At 41.7% G+C, this 14,992-nt stretch overlaps 1 protein-coding gene across 1 annotated transcript in view; it reads left to right on the top strand.

Moving 5' to 3' along the window:
• The first annotated feature begins 1,620 nt into the window (after positions 1–1,620).
• ARMC2 (armadillo repeat containing 2) overlaps positions 1,621–14,992 on the top strand; it is a 68,883-nt gene continuing 55,511 nt past the window's right edge. Inside the window, exons 1-5 of the mRNA XM_040599258.1 lie at positions 1,621–1,716; positions 5,638–5,859; positions 7,139–7,211; positions 9,464–9,629; positions 10,887–11,094. Of these exons, the coding sequence (XP_040455192.1) occupies positions 5,642–5,859; positions 7,139–7,211; positions 9,464–9,629; positions 10,887–11,094 (665 nt within the window). The 5' untranslated portion in view covers positions 1,621–1,716; positions 5,638–5,641. The remainder of the gene's footprint in view (positions 1,717–5,637; positions 5,860–7,138; positions 7,212–9,463; positions 9,630–10,886; positions 11,095–14,992) is intronic.

The raw sequence follows: 14,992 nt of genomic DNA, 5'->3' as shown, positions 1-14,992 counted from the left end.
CCAACTGAATAGAGGAGTGGGTGAATTTGCAGACCCTCGAGACCACCGAAGACCCCTGCTTTGAACAGTTGGGCATGCGTGAGGGGGAGGGCAAATATTATAATTAGTATTGGGCAATCTCATGAATACGTATGTCTTTTCTGGGAAATTTGTTGAATATGTATACATGTACTGCATAAAGCTACCTGAGAGAAGGAAGCCATGCACGTTAGGTGGAGCGATCCCCCGTGCACCGCAGTAAACAACGCCTGCTGCTTAATGCTGCGTTGGTGTTAAGATGCTTCATAATCCCGATTTCGGTGACACTCCCAGCGCAGTAATGAAGAATGCCTGCCTTCTAAAACTTCAGGTTTTAGAGGTTTTTTTCTCTGTGCCCGACTTTATGGTATCGGGACAATGTGAAAGGTGCTTTTGGCCTCCCAGAAAAGGAGGCGAGCAGGAGATAGTGATTTAAAGAACGAAGTCAAAATTTCTTAGTGACTAAGTATTCTTTATTGGCAGTGCTGGATACACGGGGATCCTTCCGCCTAACGTGCATGTCTAAAGTAACTAACTATCTTATATTTATACAATAAAGCAATGAATATTCAATTACTGCCTATACATATTCATTACCTAACCCCGCCTACTCTCGCTTCGTCTGTTAATTAGCTTAGCAGTCCTTTGCGCTTGCGCAAATTCCTCCAAGCATTGTGGGCAGGGGTCTTCGGGACGTGGGCGGTGGTCTCTGGGAGGAAGGCCGTAGGTCTTCCTCATGGTGTACTTTTCACCTTTTGCCTGGTATGTGATGGTTTTGCAAGTTTGCAGTGTTCTTATTGGTCTGAGCCAATCTGTCGACCATCTGTTTCTTCTGCTTGTTTCTTTTAGTCGCTCCCTCTAGATAACTTATAAACAGGGCCCTTGTTAGAGAAAGTTAAAGAAACAGACTCCTTCTTTCATCAGTTATTTCATAAATTATTTCTTTCAGACTATGGTTACATGACCTAATTACTATACCTACATTATTTGAGTAAATATAAGTTCTTAGCCTTGGTACAGGGCTGTACAGAGGATTTCATAGCAGCTTTTCTTGTGCAACTACTAGTTTCATTAGAATATATTTCTTACATTCATTATGTTTTAACTACAAGGTTTATTCTATTCTAAAAGGAATTCGTACAATATCAATAGGACAGGCTCAGTGCCCCTGGGACAGGTGACCCAGCCCTTGGGGCCTGACCAGCGCGGCTCGGGAACGGGTCGTGCGGCTGCTGCGCACCGTGCCCGAGTCCCCGGGTTTCGCTTTACTGGGGAAAAATTTCAACGTCTCCATTTGTGATCTGAGCTCAGAGAGAAGGTGTCCTGCCAGGTCACACTCAGCATCGCCGAACCGAGTGACTTGGCAACCCTGACCTGGCCTTCTGCCACCTGCTACGATGCCCTAAACGCGGTCTGGGACCGGCTGGGGTAAGTGCCCTCCACCACGAACCCCCATCCCGCGGCCCGCCGCTGCCGCTGGGGTGCCGGGGCGCCGCCCGGGCAGACGGGGGCTGCCACGGCCGCTGCACCGGCCCCGCGCGCCTCGTCCCGCCCTGCGCATGCGCCTGAGGTGCCCGCGCAGCCGCGCTGGCCCCCGGGCTCCCCCGGCCTCCCGCGGCCCCGCAGGTGCGGCTGAGGGAGCGCGCGGGGCGCACGGGTGCCGGCGGCGCGGCGGGGCTGCCGTCTCCCTCGGCGGAGGTGAGTGAGGGTCCCGCCCGGCTCGGCGTGTCGCCGCGTCGGCCGCCCCACGGTCGCGGTGTGTACTGTTGCCATGGGAACAGCAGGCGCCAGTGGGCGGAGGCCGCCCGCGGCGGGAAGGGTGAGGGGGGCGCGAGCCCCGCGGAGGCGGCGGCGGGCCCTGATCCTCAGCAGGGCCGTGAGGGAGACAGAACCGCAGCCGTGCCCGCCTGACCGTAGCGTTCGTCCGCGGGGGCTGCCGCCTCGCTGCGGGGGCGGAGGGCTGGGGAGTGCGGTGGCTCGGGCGGGGGGCTTCGCGAAAGCGGCCGGAGCGGGGGGGGCTCCGCTCCGTTCCTGGCAGCTTGCTGGCGGCCGCGGCCCGGAGGGGGTCTCGGCTGCTGGTTTGGTTGGTTATTCGCAGAGCCCGGGTTCAGCTCGTGCTCCACAGGTGCTGCTGGTTTGGGGAGTCCCTCTTGTGCAGCTATCTGAGGGCTGCGCTGGAAATCTCGCTCTGTTGAGGGCCCCAGACTCGGTTTCTTGTAACTTTGTTCTCGTTTCTTTTTGGTAGTGATCTCTTGGCTTCAAAATTCCACCAATCTGAAAGCGTATCAGTTGTGGTCGATACATTGCTGATGTTGAAAATGACATCTTACAATACCCGTTATTAGTTCACTCTTACTAAACCTGTATTTGGGTGCTAACTGTTGCAGAAATTTGCTCGGGCAGACGGAACGTGGATCCAGATATAGGTGAGCAAATGTTCATGGCTTGAGTACAGGGTTTCTCCTCACTCGGTGATTGCAAGCATACCACTCTGTGTGCTAGCTGTTAAATGACACTGGGTTTGAGGTGGGAGGTAGGATGGCAGAGCCAGTGTGGTGCCACATCTGATGTAGTCAGCTGTGATTCTCTAATGTGTTGATTGACCCAGAGTAAGTGCTGTGAGGGTGCAGCTATCTCACTTCTGAAGATAGCTAGGACTAATCCGGGGTTCTCTGATCCTGTACTGCTATCTATTACTTTCAAATCTTCCTGTACAGCAAAGACCAGACCTCCAGAGGAAACAACTGGGGAAAAAAGACAAGAGCCCCAGTACGGCTCTTCAGACACTGGTGCAATACTTTTCTAGCTTTCAGTAGAGAGTCAGAGAGGAGCTTTTAATCTGTGCAGGTTAAAGGCTACCTGAGAAATGGTGACAGCAGTGGGGGACAAGATCTGTGTGCACTGTTTATGCTGTCCCCACTGACACTGTGACGTTCCTTTTATCTGTCCCCTGCTGGCCTTGGGAATCAAAATGGGAATACTACTGGATTTTTCAGGAAGAAGCACTAAGAATTATTTCTTACTTGCAACTAAGATACTTTATTTTTAAAAGGATGTAGAGTAGAGTTTGTGGGAACAATAGAAATTCTTACAAATAAATACAAAACCAGGCAGAACTAACAATCTTGTATAAATAATATATATTTTTTAGGTCAAGTCAAGGGTAAGACCAGATTGTACACTGGGCAGCCAGTCGCTTCCCTTCCACTCTTGTGCTGCTCTTTCATCCTATACTTCCACTTCTGGCTTGTTGCGCCTTACTTTGAATTAGTCTTTGGCACTGTGATTGAATCATTCAGGTACCTTATGCTTATCAAAGTCAAGAAAGCTTCTGGTGACTGGAGGGTTTTTTCCTTATGCACAGGTTGAGGTAGTAATTTTCTGGGAATAGAGCTGGTGTCATATAGCTGAAAGTGCTTCCTCAAATCCTCTGGGGTGTGCGACACTGGAGAGCAGATGAAGCTTGTTTCTTCAGTGTTGCTGCAGCAAAGCAGTTGCTTGGTGTTTCAGCCTTGGGCGTTATAGAAAACAAAGAGTACAAATCATCTTTATCCGTCTTTTGAGAGACAGTGGTTGTGCTGTGATGGCACAGCAGCCAGACTCATTCAGGTGAAGAATTACTCATGGTTCCTAAAGGTTTGAGAGGAAAAGTAAGCTTTCTTATCCTATCATGTGTGTGTGTGTGTGCATATATATATATATATACACACACACGCATCTCATATTTTATGACACTGCCTACTTGTTTCTCTGCATTCTATTACATTTTCTGGCAAACGGTTATGGATTAACAGTTAATAATGCATTGGTATTGTATCGCTACTACTTCTGAATGTGTGCAATGCTACCTTAGGCCAAAATGAGGAGGCGTTGGTGCTCTCCCCGGCTCGGTGCTGTCTGACGTCGCGCTCGCTGCCGCCCCCCGGTGAGAGCTCGGAGCGGGCTCCGCTTCGGCGCTCGGCAGCGGCTGCTGCGGTCCCCAGCGTGGGGCTTAGCCAAGCGTTCAAACCAAGCTAGGTTCTCTTTGCAACGTTAGTGGTTAAAACTTTGTTTTTAATGGATTGGAAAGGTGACTAACGGCGGCCAAATAGTAGGACCTATCTAATGAAGCCTGTAGTACAACAGTTCCGTTGTCAGTTGCATAGGTAAGAGGTGAAAGCTTCAAAAGAACGTTGATATTGTAATAGCAGTTTGGTCTCAACTGTGGCAAATAAATGCACTTCGAGGATAGAACATCTGCAGTTGACAGCCGAATTAACAAAACTTTAAGCTGAGTGTATCAGAGATGGGCTGTTCCACAGAAACACATTGTACCTCTCAGGTTGCTTCTTAGTTTAACTCTGTAGAACATATACGTAAATCTCATAAAATACACATTTCAATATCAGATCACAGAGATTTTAAGACCTAAAGAAAACAGTGTCCTTCAAAGATTAAATGTAAGATATTAAATTACATGAGAAGACTTATTTTAAAATTTAGCAGGGTGGGTGGAAATATATAGACCAGAAAAGAAGTGTGAATTAAGTCAAATTTCTGATTTGTAGAATCATGTTGATTATGTTTCAGTATTTATTCACAGCTGTTGTTTCCATGTATGCTGGATAACTACTGTACTGGACATATGGCCCATGCAGAAGACACTTAAAGGTCAAAGTCTTGATTCCCAGTGGCTAGGAGAATAGGGAATGATAATATACCTTCTCTATTCAGTGAGGAGTGGCTGTGTAATTGCTCCAAACAGACTGCTGCAGTGGTATTTCTCACTTAACTCTTTTGAATCATATTGTAACAGAGGGATAAGTAGGGAGCATAGACAGCCAAATTCAGTCACAGTGAAGAAAAATAATCTGTTAATGGTAATTGGAAAGATTAAAAATACTGACAGGCTCCGGCTCCTGATCTGTTCCTGTGTTTTATAATTATGCTTCTTTTAGTGACAGAGGTTGGTGCATTGTTCCTTGGCATCCAATTTTATCTGGTGTAGTTCAGCTGGGGGGGGGGGGTGGGGGGTGTTGTGTATTAATTAAAGAAACTGTGCAAGAATGTATAGGCTTTCAAAATAAAACCAGAAGAAGCAGTTGGAAGTGTAAAAATCCAGAATAAGAATTCTTATTGCTTGGTTTTTCTTGTCTCTGCTTATCAAGTTCTGATAACTGTGCCTCAGGTACTGATAATAGTAATACCTCTGACTAATTAAGAAGCTGCCCTTGGTAAGGTAAATCACTCGGATATTTCACAAGTTCATTGGAAAGAAAGTATCTCTTTACAGCATATTACTGAATTCCTGTAATCAAGTGTTAAGAAACAGAGTTGCTGTAGTATTGGTCCCAGAAAGCGCTGTGATACTGAGTGTGGTGTATTTTAGCTCCCTCTACAAAATTAAAGGCCCTCCATGTCACATGCTTTCTGGCCATCAGTATTTTCCTACAGAACTGAGAAATAGCGAGGGAAATGCAGTATCAGCTACTTGAGCACTGTCTAGGATTTTGTTACAATATCTTTTTTAACTATATTGCAGCAGCATAACCATTGATGAATTAACAGTTTGTAATTTAAAACTAGCATTATATTCTGTGCCTTCCTTATATATTTTACAGTGTTCTTCCTACTTTGCAGAGGAATGCAAGCTTCAAAGAATAAAAATACAGAAAAGGCGGAACCATTCTACAGGCTTTCAGTGCCAAAGCAGAAGACCAGTTCTGAGATTATAAATGAAGCCAGAAATGTTCTACGTACACTAAGTACTCGGAGACCATTTACACCTACAGAAGATCAAAGGAAACTTTTTGGATATGGATCCTCACGAGCTCCTCAGAATAGACCTCCTTCAGTTTTTAGGTACTGTGGCTTTAAGATTTTTTTCAAATATCCTTTAGCAGCAAGAGATTTGATTCTGTAATTATGTTTCCAGTGACTTTTTTCCCTGTGTTAATCTATTCCTAATCACATCCTTTGCATTCTTCTAATGATCCTTACTGTTGGTGTTAATCTAAACATCCAGGAAGTTCCTGTGGATTAGAGCTACCAGAGGCAGTCATTACACTGGTTTTGTATGTGGAGAATAGTATAGGCAAATGGTCTGTAATTCACCTTTTTCTTAAGACAATGTATGCTTTCATGTGAGATAGTCTTCAGCTTTTCCTTAGAAACTGTGAAAGCTTGCTTGTTTCCACATAAACTGTTTGCTAGATCTTTTTTCAGAGCTTTCTCAGTTCTTTTTAAATATGAAATTGTAGATCTTGAAGTTTGAAATGCTCATTTTAAAACAAAATTTATACTGCTTCAAAATTATTTTTATGTGGAGCTTTGTTACATACTATAATTCACAGAACTCAATAGATCAGTCTTCTGTGACGAGAAAAAAAATGTGTATTGGGCTTTTTTCATCCATTTTCCAAGTCAGTCTTTTAGCTCTCCTTATACGTCAATTCTGTAATGATTGTAGGGAGAAGATATGAACTGTATTTGTAATGTCAGGTGCCAGGCATGCCAGAAGGGATGCTCAAACGTGTTTGAATGGCCATAAAGTAAGTCAGTGTCTATGCTGTTCTCATGGCAGCATGACTTCAGGCTCTCAATGTATCCCATATTCCTTATTGTGTAGTGTTGTGCCCTTACAGAAGGCAAGAGCCTGAGTAGGACTTGGCTGTTGGTGACCAGGTAATGAGGTCTCTCTGGCAGACATCTGTGCTTGTTCTGTCTGTGCTGCTTCAGTGTATGGGAAGGAGCATGCTCATGCCTGCACAAATGCGGGTTTTCTGCCATGCAGCGTTCTGCAGCTTGTGTCAGATAGCTTGGGCACTAACCACTGTTGGGTTTGTGCGTGAATTTGGGCTAATATTAGAGAATTATTGCAGATGTGTGTGAAATAGCCTGCACACCTACCATAATACAGTTTATCGTGTGATTCTTCTCCCTTAATGCTGCTGGATTAGCAGATATCAAAGTTAAATAGCATTTGTGGAAGAAGAGTATAGTATAGAAGTGCTCTATCACTTTTCCTTTCTTCCCCCTTTTCCCTATATTCATTGACAAAGGGAAGAAGCATGCTATTAAAAAACTGCCAGAAAATACTGGGTCTTCTTTATTCATATTATATTTGATTTGTTTATGCTAGCCTTCATGCATCCAGTTTTGATTTGGCTGAACCAAGATCAGTGTCTGGAGTTCGTCTTAGCCCGCTGGATCATGTGAGTACTCTGGAAATAACTCACGCAATACTGACATATGTGTATCGGTAGCGTTAGGGAAAAATAATGGTTTGACTACATTGGGGAGAAATGGAAGCCTGTTGTAATGCTAGTCTGAGACTTATAAAGTCAGTTTTGTCATTTTTTTTTCTCCCCCAAAGAAACCTGAAAATAATTTTAAGTATTTAAATATTGCTGTACTGAGTTGTAATTCTAAGTGACATTAACAAGAATCAGAAGATGGATACTTGAGTCAGCTTTCTTGTGTAAAATTACTAAAATATAAAAAGTTCATGAGCATCAACATGAGCCAGCAAGGTGCCCTTGCCACTAAGAAAGCAGCTAATGATATCCTGGGCTGCATTAGGAAGAGTGTTGCCAACAGGTTGAGGGAAGTGATCCTTCCCCTCTACTCAGCACTGGTAAGGCTACACCTGGAATACTGTGTCCAGTTCTGGGCTCCCCAGTTCAAGAGAGACAGGGAGCTACTGGAGAGAGTCCAGTGAAGGGACTGGAGCAAGGCTGAGAGAGCTGGGAACGTGCAGCCTGAAGAAGAGAAGGCCCATGGGGAGGGATCTCATCACTGTATATAAGTACCAGAAGAGAGTGTGCAAAGAGGGTGGGGCCAGGCTCTTTTCAGTGACAGGACCAGAGGCAGTGGGCACAAACTGAAGAGATGGTTCCCTCTGAACTTGAGGAAACACCTTTTCCTGTTGTGAGGGTAACGAAGCCTTGGCACAGGCCACCCAAAGATCTTCAATAGCTTCCTGAACATCGTCCTGGGCAACTGGCTCTATGTGGCCCTGCATGAGCAGGGGGGTTGGGCAAGATGACCTCCAGATGTCCCTTCCAACCTCTACCATTCTGTGGTTGTGTGATCAATAACTTGAAAGTAACTAGGTTGATTGTGATTTCTGTTTGACTTATACGTCTACAGTATGTAGTGATTGTAGTTTATTTAAAACCAAATAAAGGTACTTGTAAGAACCCCTTTTTGCCCCTATGTGAAAGTTTTTAATTGTTTTTGATTTATAAGTATATCTACCCTTTAGGTTTTTTTTATATTTAATCTTCACGTATAAGATTGTCATGATCATTTGTTTAGTACCTGAGAAAACAGAGCATGTTAAAGCAGTTAAGTATGCTTGCTGTATATATTCTTTCTTCAAGACAGTAATCTAAATGTAGCATTCTCCAAAAAATTAGGGGAAAAAAATTCCAAGAAATGTTATTCTTCACTAATTTTGATAAGGTAATGATATGAATCAAATTTTAAAAATTTTGACCGTATTTATATTTAGATTAAATGTATCTCAAGTTGGATTTAAATACTGGTGTTAATTTTTAATTTATCGTGTGTGTGAGAGTGGAAAAAAACTAGAGAAAACTACTTTTAAGACCAGTGCAAAACCAGCCTTTTCTGTTTTACCAATGGAGATAAGTTAGTACACTGTAAATGAAGAGCTTGTATTAGTCACGGTGGTTGTGGGGGAGTAGATCTCACCTCTTGGCTATCTTCAAATAACACGAGGTAGAGCTCTGAAGGATCAAACTGGAGAATTTCTAATGGATTCTTTATTTTAGGGAAAGAACCTTGATCTTAGAGGGAAATGCATTTATGTAGGGCACAACAAGTGTTTTGTACCAGAAGTTCAGGCGGTTGGTCACATCTTCTAAGGTGAAAGGCAATGACATATATAAAACTAGAACTTACACATTTCTGGATCTGCATGATTTGTCTCAGTGTGATAAGGAATGGTACATATGATATGAACACATTTGAAGTGTTTTGGAAATACTACTTTAGTGCTCAGAAAACCAAATCCTAAAGAATAGATGTGCCTCTAGAATTGTTAGCACCAGTCTTTGGCATAACATTTTTTTTCTAAAATAAGCATACTGCAGATGATGCTAAATGAGTATTTACGAGGGAAATAAATAATTCTTAGTTTAAGTTGCTCTGGTCAGGCTAGTTATTGTTTGTTTTCTGCATCCCTGATTGTTTGCTTTTAAATAGATTTCTATGGTGATAATGGTACAGGTATCTGGCTTGTTCAGTGGAATGGTATCATTAGATTCTGGATATGAAAATGAAAATTTCTTAAAGACCAAATCTATGAAACTTTTATCTGTTGTATTGTGAACTGAACCCTTCTTATAAATAATTTCGGTTGTTTGGTTTTTTTTCTTGCTTATATGAAAATGAATTTACCTGTGCTTTTATTAAAATACCTTTTTTATCTTTGTCACAGAAACCAATACCAGTCACTTTTGCAAAAGATGAAGAATGTTCCATTTCTTTTCCAAAACCTCCTGCCGATGCTGCAGGGGTTAGAAAAGTCAGCAGTGTTCGGGCACGCTTATTTAGAACTTCTCAGGCAAATTCCCTTTCTGCTAAAACGGTTCCTCCTGATCAGAGTAAGAATGTTTTGATATGTATTATTTCCTAGAAAAATAAACTGCATGATGGGTTTTAATATCATTAATTACATGAATTACTATATTACATTAAAGGACCTGCATGTCCTTTCAGGGGACATTTTAAAAACATTTAAATGGCTTTAAGGCGGTTTTCAAAATGTAGTTTCCAAAAATCATACTGACTTTCACTTCTGAAAGTGAGTTGAAAGCTATGCAGGTGCCTTTTTTTCCTGCAAGTTTCTAAGTAATGGAATTTTTACTGGAAGTTTTTGTCAGTGGGTAAAATTAATATTGAATGCTGAAATGTTTAAAGAGATAATGAGATAATATCATCTAAGGAGATTCCTTGATGGGTTATTGAGTGTAAAAGGAGGAGCAAAGAAGAATGATATGTCTTGAACAGATTTCCAACTACTTTGTATTTGTTGTTGAGTTACATTAGTGGAGACTTAATAAAAGTTGCTAAACGTGGGATTTAAAAGTGATTTTCTTGCACATGGGAAATGACATCTTGGTTTCCTGCACATTGGCTCATAATAAAATGTGCTGGAACTCTGTCTTTAATGAAAGCTTGCTTGTAGTAGTGACAATTCTTACATTGCCTGGGATTGTCACTTTATATGATAAACTGAATAGCTCACTTTTAATCTTATTGCAAAATAAGTCTTATGCAAAAAGTACTAAACTTTACTTAATTATTATGTATATGTTCTATAAATATATATTTATATCATGTACCTCGATATGTAGTTTAATCTATTAGCCTTAATGAGTTGATGTTACTAATTGGACAAGTTGAGAACCTAATGTAGTTATAGCCTGAGTTTGCCTCTTCTTCCCTTTGAGGATATTGTAAATGTTTATGTAAATTTTTGTGCAGGTCCTTATCATGTGTACATACCAAGGTACAAGTTTAACAGCTACCTTTTGCTTGTGTTTCTTCATAATATTCAGATCCTGAAATACAATAATTTCTTTCACAATGTATAATCCACCTATCTTTAAAAGGGAAATGAAAATAAAATAGATGAAAGATTAAAATGTTAAAATGCAAAACTGAAAGACTTTAAGAAATTATGTTCATAAGAAGACTTTGACTACTTTGCTCTGAACAGTCTCAAGTTTTCTCACCTTTTAAATTGATACAAGCAAATTCTGGTAATGTAACATGACAAACAGTAATTTCTTTTGAGCTCTGTCACGTGTATTGTGTAAGAACACTTCTACAAAATGTGTTCTCTTTGGCTATTTCAGGTGAAGAGAAGCTAGATTCTGAAGAACCAGCTATGATGAATAATCTTTGCAGAACTAATAGTAACTGCTTAGCAGAGCAAAGGTCATACACACCATTTAATGATGAAAGTAGACTATTAATTTGTAATGAGCATATCAGCAGATTGGAGAGGGAAGACTTCCTAAAAGGGACAGCAGGAAAACACTTACTCCATCTGAGAAGAGAAAGGTCAGTATTGCTTGGGTATGGTAATGTGTGCTTTCTGCACAACCCTCTTCCTAGATAGTAAATTGTGCAAGTATCAAAATGTTTGAAATTGATAGAATTTGAAGGTAGCACTATTTATGCATTAAAGCAAAATTTTTCCTTCCCCCCCACCCCCCCCTTTTGATTCAGATCTGAATTCTTGCACAGCGAGGAATAGTCTGTGGCACTATGCTCAGTAGGTGTATTGGTTGCTGCATTAGTAGATGGATGAACAACTGTTTTGTGCTAGTAACGTTCACAGATCTGACAGTCTCTACAATAAAGAATGAATAAGAGTTTATTTCCAAAACATGTCCTATAAACACTTGGTCACTATTAAATATGTTTGCCAGTAGGTATATTCTTTCTACCATGTTTTTATGCTTAGGAAAAAAATATTTCCCTGGATATTCTTAAGCACCTTCGATGTTAAGGAGTATATTCTTAATTTTATAAAATGAAACGTGTTTCATTTACTAACTTGATGATATTGCTGAATAGTTTAGAGAATGTTGTCCATTGAGGCTGTTACAGCAAATGATATGTAGCAGTGCTATTGTAGCACTCTGAAATTAAACTGAAAGCAGGATTTATTTTTTTTAAAAAAAGACATTCTGAAAGACTTGAGACTTGTGGGAGCAAAGAAGTAGCTTCATAAATATGGAAGGAGGGAAAACAAGAAAATAAGTCCAATGCCAGTGATGAAAAATTTGGGTGAAGGAAAGTGCCAAGGGGAATGTTTCAGTGCAAAATCATTTTCTCCCATTAAAATCAGTGACCCAAAAGACTTTTTAGGTAAAGGCTGTATGGATTATCATACTACATCGGTTACTGTAATTTGACTTTTATTTAGTAAAGGTGTGGCGTGAAGTACTTCGGTGTTGCAGTTGAAATGGGTAGTTGGTTAATGGTATCCAAGTGTTTCTAATAAGAAAAGGTTAGTTGATACTTCTGCTAAACGGAAAGCGTGACCTTCCTTCTGAGTCTTAAGTTTTAAACTTGCAGGTATAATTGAACAGTTAACTCAGTATACATCCTTGCTATCTTTTAAAATTATATGCTTCTCCATTATAAGCTTGAAAGGTCTGCAAGTTTTTGATTTGGGGATTTTTGTTACTGGAGCTTTCTGTGATCACCCATTCATGTGGCATTGTGTACTGTAACAATTGAGTTTTCTGCTAGCCTGAACCACAGAATGTCATGATTTACTTTGATTACCTTGGTAATTTTTGAGATTTGATATATTCTTAGGAACAGGCAAAGAAAAGCCTATTACTGAAAAGATTGCTTATTACAACATGAAGTCTTACAGGACTTTTTCAGTTCAGTTTCTCTGTGTGAGAGGAGTTTTAGAAAATACAAGAAGTTGAAAGGGGAAAATTATATTTTTTCAATTTTATATTTTTCAAATATGATTATGCATATTTGAAGAATAGGTTGTCAAGGTTCATTTTCTGTAAGCTCCTCTGGTTTAATTTCTTTATGACCTGTTACTTATTTTCTGACTCTTAATGTGATAGGTAAGATACTAATGATTCTAACCATAAAAGATGGAATATTAATGCATGTATCTTGTCATACCCATGTTTGAACTAGGAAGAGTAATACTAGAGACAGTTGAATTTCACCCATCACTGAAATTAGATCTCAAATTACTGGCCTTAAGATAATAGAAAAAATGTTTTCCAATCTTGTTCTGACTAGTTTTCTCCAAAGTAGAAGAGTATAACATAACATTCTTCCCTCTTTCTGTGTTGAATGCAAGATCTGTATTTTTGAATGGGGCATCTTTTCCTTTTTGGTGGTTTGGCCTGTCTGGATATCAGGTGCCCACCAAAGCTGCTCTGTCACTTCCTCTCAGCTGGGCAGGGGAGAGAAAATACAACAAAAGGCTCATGGGTCAAGATAAGGACAGGGAGATCACTCACCAATTACTGCCATGGGCAAAACAGACTGGACTTGGGGAAATTAATTTATCACCAATCGAAGCAGAGTTGGATAGTGAGAAATAAAAAGCAAATCTTAAAAGATGTTCCCACCCCCACTCCTCCCTTCTTCCTGGGTTCAACTTCACTCCTGATTTTCTCTACCTCCTCCTCCTCCGAAGTGGCGCAGGGAAATAGGGAATGGGTGTTGTGGTCAGTTCACCACACATTTCTGCTGCTCCTTCCCCCTCAGGGGGAGGCTCCTCACACTCTTCTCTTGCTCCATCATGGGGTCCCTCTCACAGGAGACAGTTCTCAATGAACTTCTCCGACATGAGTCCTTCCCATGGGCTACAGTTCTTCATGAACTGCTCCATTGTGGCTCTTCCACAGGGCACAGTCCTTCAGGCACACACTGCTCCAGCGTGGGTCCACCTGCGGGGTCACAGCTCCTGCCTGCAAACCTGCTCCAGCCTGGGCTCCTCTCTCCCGATGGGTCCACAGGTCCTGCCAGGGGCCTCCTCCAGTGTGGGCTTCCCACGTGGAAGGGTCGCAGCCTTCTTCAGATGCATCCACCGGCTCTGGTATGGGGTCCGCTGTGGGCTGCCGGTGTCTATCCATGGCGTTACCCTCCATGGGCTGCAGGGGGACAGCCTGCCTCACCGTGGGCTTCACCAGGGGCTGCAGGGGAATCCCTTCTCTGGCACTTGGAGCACCTTCTCCCACTCCTTCTTCGCTGACCTTGGCGTCTACTGAGTTGTTGCACCCGCAGATACTCACTGCTCTCTCTGGCTGCAGTTGCTGTGGCACAGGTTTTTTTTCCCCTTTTAAATACGCTATCCCAGAGGTGCTACCACTGTTACTGATGGGCTCGGCCTCGGCCAGTGGCAGGTCCCTCTTGGAGCCAACTGGCATTGGCCCTGTCAGGGTCAAACACAGGGGAAGCTTCTAGCAGCTTCTCACAGAAGCCACCCCAGTAGCCTCTCTGCCACTACCAAAACCTTGCCACGCAAACCCAATACAGCCTTCCTCTGTGGGTTGTGCATGCTTTCTGTGTACTTGAGACAGAACTGATTTTTTGCTGATGCTGCCTGTGCTGCTTTATACACTTGTATCAAGGATCACTGACAACATTTAGGTGCACATATGGCTTAGAGTACCAAACATACCTGTGATGCTGCAATATGCACAAAAATAGTACAAAGTCCTTTCACTTCACTAAAGGACAAAGATTCCTCATCTATATCAGCCCAAGCAGTTCATGTCATCCTATGACTGAATGGCTCTAGGTAATCTCAACTTCTCTCTTATGTTCTAACTCATTGCTAAGACTTGTGCCAATAAACACACTGGTTCAGTATTTGCATATGATCCTACATGTCAGGCAGACTTTAATCTATATTCTTTTCTGAGTTCAGAGATGTCGTTTTTCATCTGACAAGGCAGTTAGAAGATATTGCAGACTTATTGTTCAATGTAGTTTGTTGAGTTTGGCCTTGATAGGAGTTGTATATAAAAAGTTCCAATACTATAGAGGGGTCGTTGCAGTAACAGAGTTTTGGCATACTTTCTCAATGGAATGTGTTTACAGGTTATAGATGATTGCTGTGAATTAGATTGCATCTGCTTCTATGTCATAAATACCTGAGGCATCTTGTACGAAGTTAAAGGATAGTTTCTATTTAAAGCACATTGTATTCAGGAATAATAGGATGAAGGCTTAAAGAAACGTGAAAACTTTTATTACCTGGAATCCTGTCATTCTCCATATGAAGCAGTTGTGTCAGCCTTGATTCTCTATCCCAGTGACTTAAAATCCTTGGAAGGATTAAGCAAGAGGATTATAGAAATAGTACACTTCATACAGGAGAAGGTGCATGAGTCTTCTTACTCCCTCTTCCCCACAATTCCTACATATGTTCCAAAATATAATTTCTAATAAAGCTGTGTTTTTT

The sequence above is a fragment of the Falco naumanni genome, chromosome 6, assembly GCF_017639655.2.
Source record: "Falco naumanni isolate bFalNau1 chromosome 6, bFalNau1.pat, whole genome shotgun sequence".
NCBI classification, from domain to species: Eukaryota; Metazoa; Chordata; class Aves; order Falconiformes; family Falconidae; genus Falco; species Falco naumanni.
The sequence above is the reverse complement of the archived record's forward strand: the minus strand, read 5'-3'. Positions and strand labels throughout refer to the sequence as shown.